This window comes from Polypterus senegalus, unplaced genomic scaffold (genome assembly GCF_016835505.1).
Source record: "Polypterus senegalus isolate Bchr_013 unplaced genomic scaffold, ASM1683550v1 scaffold_4658, whole genome shotgun sequence".
NCBI classification, from domain to species: Eukaryota; Metazoa; Chordata; class Cladistia; order Polypteriformes; family Polypteridae; genus Polypterus; species Polypterus senegalus.
In genome coordinates this window covers 151-9,123 of record NW_024378379.1, presented here as the reverse complement: position 1 = coordinate 9,123, position 8,973 = coordinate 151, and the positions used below count along the sequence as shown (strand labels likewise).

The following is an 8,973-nucleotide window of genomic DNA, read 5'->3' as shown; positions in this document are numbered from 1 at the left end:
AGTCGGTACTTTCAGATCATGAACAGCTTCTAGAACTGCCAGTGTCCACTTAAAGTTTTTCATTGTGTTTTTGGAGATAGGGGAAGCAATGGACTTAAAACTATTTAATGAAGTATTTATTATAAATTACCATAAAGTCCATAAAGAAGGGTGGCTGACCTACTAAATTCGATATTGGCCAATTAATAAAGACTTGAACTTTGGTAACAGTCATGCTCAGTCTGTGATGAGTAGTCTGATATGCCAAAAATAAAACAGCCGATTGTTGTAACACACATTTCTCACACATAACTTTGCAAACATTGTGTTTCTTCTTAAATATATTAAGATGTTTATGAGTTATGTGTGTCTCACAATCACGAGAGAATATGAGTGTCCCATCACTAAAAACAAGGCCAAAATGTACATCAGATTAAGAAATGTCAGGGGTATTGGCTGAAGCACTCGGTATTACTAAGTATTCATGATGTCCTGAAGTGGAAATCAACAATATCTTCATCTTAACACCCTTTTAGTGTGATGTAGCTATGGGCTATCGGTAAAAAATAGGTGGGCATGAAAAATGATTTGATTCATTATAAGAAACAGGATAGTCAGTCAATAAAGGTATCTCAGAAGAAAACCACGCGTAACAAAAAGAACTGAAGAGCCTAAGTAGAGAGTGGCGTCATAAACCACTGAAGCATCTTGGTGGTCTTGTTTTAACGCTGAAGTGGAGGTTGGCTGTGGAACACCTAGGAGGAGACAAACACCAGGAAGATGTGTTTGGCCGTCCCTTTCTTTAAAAACTCAAAGGGTGCTTTAAATGTAATTAATCTCAAGAGTTACAGAGTATGTTAAGTCCTGAAAAATCCTAACATTGCCCACTAGACAGGGAAACCATCAAACTCAGCGAGTGACAAGAGAAAACAGCAAACACAGAATCTTTATAATTAAAAAGATTTATTAATCATAAAAATTCTCTGAACAAATAGCAAACTCAGCGGAACACAAAAGACAAAGAAGAATTGACTGAAGTCCAAATCACAAATTCAAATAACTGAAAGTGCAAAGCACAGAGGTCAAAAATCCAGAAAATTCAGAATAGGAACAAGAAATCAGAAAACCAAGAAACTTACCACTGCTAAGCGTATTCAAATGAACAGCAAGGGATTGTGGGTTGTCCCTGCTTTTCTAGGGCTGAGCACAGTCTCTTGTTGTGATGGGCCTGTGGAGAAAACACTCACAAAACACAGGGAACATAACACAGACATAGGGAATACAGCAAATTATAAAGAAAGGTAACATTAACATAAATTAAAGACTCAAAAATGAACAACAAAGACTTAAAAGAAGAATTCAAACCCAGCCAGAGAAGTACTGGCTGAAATACAATCAACTGAGAAGAACGAGGTCCCATGGATTATTGTGAGCACCTAAACTGGGAGACGTTAACATGAGAACACAAAACAGAAATCAATGGAACTAAAATCAAACACGTAACGGCCTGAGTTTGGACTGATTTGTACCTCGAACTATTATACAATATGGTGGGAAGTTAAGCAAAATGACGCCTTTTATCTATTAACTACAAAGATTACAATATGCAGGCTTTCGAGGTAACTCAGACGAGATGTCATTGATTACACACACTTTGATTACAACTCTCCTGAAGAAGAGACCTGAGTTACCTCAAAAGCCTGCATATTGTAATCTTTCTAGTTAGCCAATAGAAGGTGTCATTTTGCTTAACTTCTCACCACATCCATAATGGCTAACATGGTATAACACCCTAGTACTACAGACTGTTACTCAATCAAAGATAATCTTTTACTTGAAATTATCCACCGAGGGATACTGGATTTCAGGGAGCATCCATATTTAACTTGTGGTAACTGAACTGACCCCCAGATTCACCAATGGAGTCAAGAAACCTGACCAGTCAGAAGGCGTGGAGCACCAAGGCGCTGCTGAAACCATTGATCATATAATAGCCCAGCCATGGCCGAGAGCTCTGACAATCTTGTGAAGAATAATGCGAAGAAAAAAAGAAACTAAAATCCACAAGATAAAACACCAGTGAATGGTTAAGCATTTCTGAAAGTTAATTAAATAAAACTTTATCAATGATACGACTCCCCAGTCTGACAGACTCAGAGGTGTTCTTATTATAAGGATGGACCTTAGAAAGGAAGCAATGCTTTTATTCAACTATTCATCTTTTATTGCCTGTTGTTTTCCATTGTTTTTGATAAACAGTAAGAATAGAGCTCGTGTTTAATGTGCGACTGACGTCAGAGCAGGTCAGTCCAGTAGACAACACAGGCAGCCATCTGAAGGGTGCCATCTATAAAGTGTAAGAGCGTGTGCTCCTGATAATAACAGGAAGCTGCTCCTTGAATTCAGATGGCACTGAGTGAGCGCTGTGACCTGCTGGGCGCCATTCATGAATGTAAAGGTGTGCACAACAAGGGGTATGTGCTCCTTAAAGTCCACGATATGTACAGAAGGGGGCACCGTTTGTGCTACTGAAGGGGTGCATGCCAAGGGAACTCCCCCCACAAGTCTTCGGAGTCTAATAATATCAAGTACCCGCTATGGACAACGAGAGGCCATGTCTGTCCACTCCAGCTAGGGCTCCAAATGGGCTTCGACTGGCAATGACTGAAGTGCATTTTCAGGTCACAATTTAATGTAAATATGTTTGACTTGTTAGATCATTTTTATGAGCGAGGCTAGTTATCAATTCCTGACAGAATTCAAAAAGTATTCATGAAGTATTCACAATAAATCACACATTTTAAGTATTCAATAAGAATACAAATCTGAAGTAATTGAATACTGTATATTCACTATCTAAATACTCTTTTAGAGGATTCTGCACAACACTGGTCATCGTCTTCTTGCTTTCTAATTAAAGATGTCAGAGCTCACATCTCTGTATCCCAGTGTTGGATCAAAGCTGTTAGTGTTGATTCAGGGAAGACACTCGACAGTTTGGGGTTTTGTGCTTTCTACCTCATTTGTTTTTGACTTTATATCTTGGTGTGTTCTCGTGTTTAGTTACTCAGTTTGGTTTTCATTTCTAGCTGAGAACATTTCCTTGTATTTTCTGCAGGTTCTTCTTCTGCCCCATTTGGTGTCCTCCATCTCCTGGTGAATATTAAAGATGCTTCTAAAATATTTATTAGTGAACTCCAACAACTTCCAACAAGGTCTTCATATCAAGGATGAGAACGTGTGCTGAAGTGGAAAGGCACTCATGCAAGTGACGTCTGAAATGTCTGACAATAGAAACTGAGGCATATTTCAGAACGGTCAACCTTCAGACAAAACTACAGAGCAACTTCTTAAAGTGAACTCCTTGAACATGGAAAAGGCATTATATAGATAAAATGTATTATTATTATTATTATTATTATTATTATTTTGCCTAATAAAGGCTGCATGTGAATTGCTGTAAGACAATGGAGGACACCAGCGAGTCAGAATGTGACCACAGGACACACTGAGCTTTAACTGAAGCCTCAGATTTAATAACAAATCTAAAATAATATCAGCACTGAAACTGAACGAGTGTAAAAGATGACGACTGCTTACATGTTCTCACACATCCTCAGTGTTACCAGTGAAGTTCTCCAGTTTTAGTGACAGTCCACCTCACAACCCTAACCTGTACCTGCTAACAAACTCCTGCCGTCTTTAGATGTCATAAGAGTTTCATTCTGTGGATTCTGATTTTCTAGAAGTGTTAAGTTTGATTTCACTTCTTCTGAGTTCACAGCATAGACGTGAGTCCCGTCAAATCAAACCCAACGCTTATTTAGATGTTGTTCACCAGCAGGAGGTGAGATTCTCTTTTCTACAACTTTATTTGTTTGTTTGTTGCATTTCATGAATACATTTTGTTCTTCCACTTTTGAGAAGAAGCCCACTGAAGATATCCTGTTGGCTTTGGATTTAATCAGATTATCACAGACTGTAACTTCCTCATCTTTTTCCTTATTCCCGGTGTTTCTGTTTTGCACCATTTGAGGAGGTCAGCAATGTATTTTATTCTCTAATAAATCAAGTGCATGCCCTGACTCCATTTTGATTTCTTCTGCTGGTCTCCTCTCCTTCCTTGGGCTGACGTGATCCTCACACCACAAGTCTGCTTCTAATCTGAACAAAGGGTGATAAGTGTGTGCCCTGCTTTGTTAAACAATCTAAAAAAGATCATAAAAGCACAGAATTCTCATGAGATCTGATAAAAGCTGAGGGTCTTATTGTCAGATCACAGGCCATTTTATTTTAATGTGGTTCTGTCACTTTAAGTCTCAGGCATGTCAGTGTTGGCAGGCTGCTGTTTAAAAACGAAAGAGAAGGTTATCCGAGTAGGAACACTTAATACAATTCCTTTTATGTTATTCCACGCCATCTTCTCCTTCTACAGCCTTATAAGACATTAAGAACATGAAAGGCTGACATATTGTGCATGAAGTTCACAGACCGCTGATGAAGGACAAATCCTCGTGATGTGTGAGCTCTAAACGTGGAGAGTGGAGAAAAAACAAAGTGAAAGCAGTAAGTGGAGACATTATGGACGTTTATTGCATTGCTGTTGTAAATGAATCCTTAGGTTGTGAGTGATAAGAATTGTAATTTGGAGGCTCACTCACTCAGTAACGTGTAACTGGCTTATGCTACACAAGTTTACATTGAGGTCGTGCAGATGAAGTGTGTGTTTAGTGAAGGAGCCATGAGCAGAGCAGAAGGTCTTCATAGGAGATCAGGGTGCTGTCATGAATTAGCTTGTCCACCCTCAGTTTTCACCAGTAAAAGTAACTCAAGTCAAGACCACCACAACAAACATTAATGAACATTATGAACATTGATCAGGATTTTACAGATGTAGGTTAGCCTCAGCTCCACCACAGGCTCCTTCAGCTCCTTCAATTCAAAATCAAATGAACTGATTGTCTCCAGCATATTGTCACTCCTAGAAATGTAGGTGTGATGATTCAAACTTATTATGAGATCTGACTGTGCTGTGTGCTGATAATCATGAACGGGGAAACAGGAGTGCAGACAGTTTACGGTGTCATCAGGGTGTGTTAGGATGAAAGTAGAAATAAGCAGAGAACAACTGGGCTGTCAGGCTCTCCTTGTTGGTTTGATTACTGGATCTACTGGCACAACTGGGAGTCTTGTGTTTCATGAAATGGTGGGCGGTGAAGACACATCAGGAGTACACATGAGAGAAAGAGAGAAATGAATGAATTGGTTAATGAAGTCCTGTACCTAAGTTTAGTATCAAGTGGCATTTCTAACATAATAAACATGAACATCATATACAGCATAGCAGCCAGTGTGAAATGAACAACAATATTACATTCAATCAGCAAAGATATGAGCACGTTTACTGGGGGTCTCATGTCTGTGATCTGTAAAAGACTCCACTGAATGGGCTGAAAAATGAATGTTAAATAAGAAAGAGAAATCACTAAGAATGAGAACCAGTTGTGCCAGTCCAATGAGGCTGTGTGATCTGACGCTGGAGATGTCGAGTGTTGAAGGCCTGTCTGAGTTCAAAGAGGCGTTTAAAAGATCAGGATTGTCACTTCTGGGCAAACTGCAATGTCTGTGACTTTCATGAGTAAAATGGCAACCAACCCAACGTAGACCTTTATAGTTAATAAACTGTTACCTGAATTTAGGCCAGCAATATTACATTTTCAAAGGTTTAGTTATTGTCCATACTGTTTATCTCAATGTTTTCATTTTTATTTAGAGATTTTGTATCATTTTGTGGCCTGATTACCACCATGTTGTGTTGACAGCAGATTTTTATTGTCACTCTATGACTACTGGTGACAATTCTTCTGGTATAAAATAATGGTGTCCAGCTTGTAAATTATACTTATATAGAGGAAAGGAATACCTTTCACAAATACCTTTTTATACCGTATAGCCACCATTTGTTTTTTAGGCTAATGAACTTTCTTCCATTTCACCTCACATTTTGTCTTTCCCCTTTTTTTGTTCTTCTGGCCTCAGTTCTTTATTTAGGAAATGTCCTCCTACATTCATAACTGCTTTGCTTTCCTCTTTCATCTCCTGGTCATCTCTCTAAAGTGAATCTCATACTTTCTAGGACTCACCAGTCCATAATAATAACAAAAGAAGAGGAGAACAAATTCCAGTTGGTGACCACTGGGTGGGCCCGTCTGATGCCAATGTGCTTTGGGGGTCTACAATAAGGCAAAGGTGGATGTGACAGACCACAGCTGTACCACTGATGTCTGCCAGTTTGATGACAGAGTGTCATTCCTGTGCCATTGTGGTAGAAATGATTAAAACCAAACTAGATAAGTGAAGAACTGTGAGTTCACTGGGATGAGAGAGTAAAGATCAATGAGGTGATAAATAGAAATAATAAAATAAAAGAGCTGAGAGTCGAGTCGAAAAGCTTCATGTCCACCAAAGTGTGCAGGCAGTAAATCAAGTAAAGAATGTCAGTTAAAACCTCGGAGTTATTAACACGTAAACACAAATGATATAAATGGTGGTCTCTGCTCCTGTCATTTGAAGTGTAGATGACGCAGTTTTATCTGTGAGTTGTTTTACACACCAGTCTGTCAGAGGAGCTGACTTCACAGGTACAATGAGCTCTTCTTTGTGTTTCAGCCATGAACCTTCAGATGCGATGGACTCTTCTTATCTTATTGTTTCTACACAACACAGATATCTCCTGGGCAGGTATGGATGGATGGCTGGTTATATTTTGTTAATTTTTAGGTGTGCTAAATGTTTCATACTCTTTATTTACACATTTCTCTTCATAGCAAAGTTCAGCAGAAGCAAGCAAGCTTTACAAAGAATATTTATTTATTTGTAAGCTTTTCTGTCAAAGAAAAGTAAGAGAAAGAATTTAATTGTTTTTTGTTTTATGGCTTGTAATAGTTTAAACCTAGAAAAATAATTTAAGGACAGTTTATTTTACAAAAAGTCAGAAAGATGAAATTATAATGAAACATTTATGAGTAGGCTAACATGGTTTTCATTAAGTTTTGTCATTTTTTCTAATTTACAAATCACATCCTGGTCGTCACTCCACTCTTGTGGTTTCCTTTCCAGACAGCTTCATCGTTGTTGGTCCTTCTCAGCCCGTCGTCGCTTATGTCGGTGAAGATGTGGTCCTGCCAGCCTCCCTCTCACCAGCTCTTAGTGCTCAGGCCTTTCAAGTGAACTGGTTTACAACTGACATCAGCACACCAGAGCTGTTATACACCAATTACAAAATCAGGAGACAGAGTGACACAAGAAGAACTCTGAGCATAGACAACCTCAAGAATGGCAACGTGTCTCTAATAATCAGAAATGTCCGTGTTTCTGATGATCATCTCTACAAGTGTCTTGTGATCTCGGGACTTACAGAAGAGGAGACTCAGGTCTCACTCACTGTTGAAGGTCAGTGTGCATTTGGGATTTACAGTTTTTGTTTCTAATTGTATTATGGGATGGCACAATGACTCAGTGGTTAGATCTACTGCCTGATGAAGTCCATGTCCACTTCCCATGAACACTTGTTGTCAGTGTAGAGTTTGCACTTCTACCTCCTCATCAGGTTTGACTATTTTTCTGAGTTTTATGATTTTCCTTTCAAATAGAAAGACGTATGAATTGGGGTAACTGGTGATGTTAAAGTCGGCCAATATGAGTGACTGGACCCCGTGATGAAATAAGGAAGATAATAATATTAATAATAATAATAACTAGCAGAATACCTGCGCTTCACAGCAGAGAAGTAGTGTGTTAAAGAAGTTATGAAAAAGAAAAGGAAAACTTTAAAAAATAACGTAACATGATTGTTAATGTAATTGTTTTGTCATTGATATGAGTGTTGTTCTCATATCTATATATATATATATATATATATATATATCTTTATATATCTATCTCTCTCTCTCTCTCTATATATATATATATATATATATATATATATATATATATATATATATATATTGCAAAATACCAGCTTGGCCGGAGAACTAAAAAGAAAAGGAAACATTTTAATAATAACGTAACATGATTGTCAATGTAATTGTTTTGTCATTGTCATGAGTGTTGTTGGCATATACTGTATATATATATATATATATATATATATATATATATATATATATATATATATATATATATATATATATATATATATATATACATACATGTGTACATTTATACACACACACACATACTATGGGGTGCCAAACAGGCAAATACATTGATATTGTGAATATATAATGACATAAGTCGGCGTCAGAATATATAACAGTCAAAACTTGAATATATAAAGTCATCGCTGGAATATATAAAGTGAAAACTTGAATATATAAAGTTAGCGTCAGAATATATAAAGCACTGACTTTATATATTCCAGCGCTGACTTTATATATTCAAGTTTTGACTTTATTTATTCTGACAGTGACTTTATATACTCAGGTTTTGACTTTATATATTTGGGAATGACTTCATATATAAAAGTTTTGACTTTATATAGTTAAATTTAGTCATCATTGCATAACTTTTTCTTTACTATAGAAATTTAAAGAGTAAATTCAACTTCCATTCCTACCAAAGATATTTCTGGCGACTAAATAGAACCTACTTATATCCAAATTCGAACTATTGAGCCGTTGCCTGCCTGCCTGAATAAGTCACCCTCGCTTCACTCTTACTTTTTTACCGTTCATTTAATCATGGCTAGTGGTGCAAAAATGATAAAATGGAAGAAGGATTACACGGAGTATGGCTTCACCAAAACAATTATTGATGGCGAATCGATTATTCATAAAGCTTCAATTGGTGATCTGTTTTTCTGTGTTAAGCTCATATTTTTTCATACTTCTTCTCAAACTAAGGTGGTGCGAGGGTAAAATGAATCGTGAACCGCTGATCAATGTAATCGGTGTACCAGGAAATCATACATTGACAGGAGTTCCCCTTTGCTTG

The 8,973-nt window shown here is 37.4% G+C and overlaps 1 protein-coding gene across 1 annotated transcript; it reads left to right on the top strand.

Moving 5' to 3' along the window:
- Positions 1 to 4,357: 4,357 nt before the first annotated feature.
- LOC120519579 (myelin-oligodendrocyte glycoprotein-like) lies at positions 4,358 to 7,431 on the top strand (the record flags this gene model as incomplete). The annotated part of the gene is made up of 3 exons (XM_039742524.1): positions 4,358 to 4,545; positions 6,649 to 6,720; positions 7,099 to 7,431. Coding segments are annotated over exons 2-3 (403 nt in total), but the record flags the coding sequence as incomplete, so codon positions are not given.
- Positions 7,432 to 8,973: the final 1,542 nt, after the last annotated feature.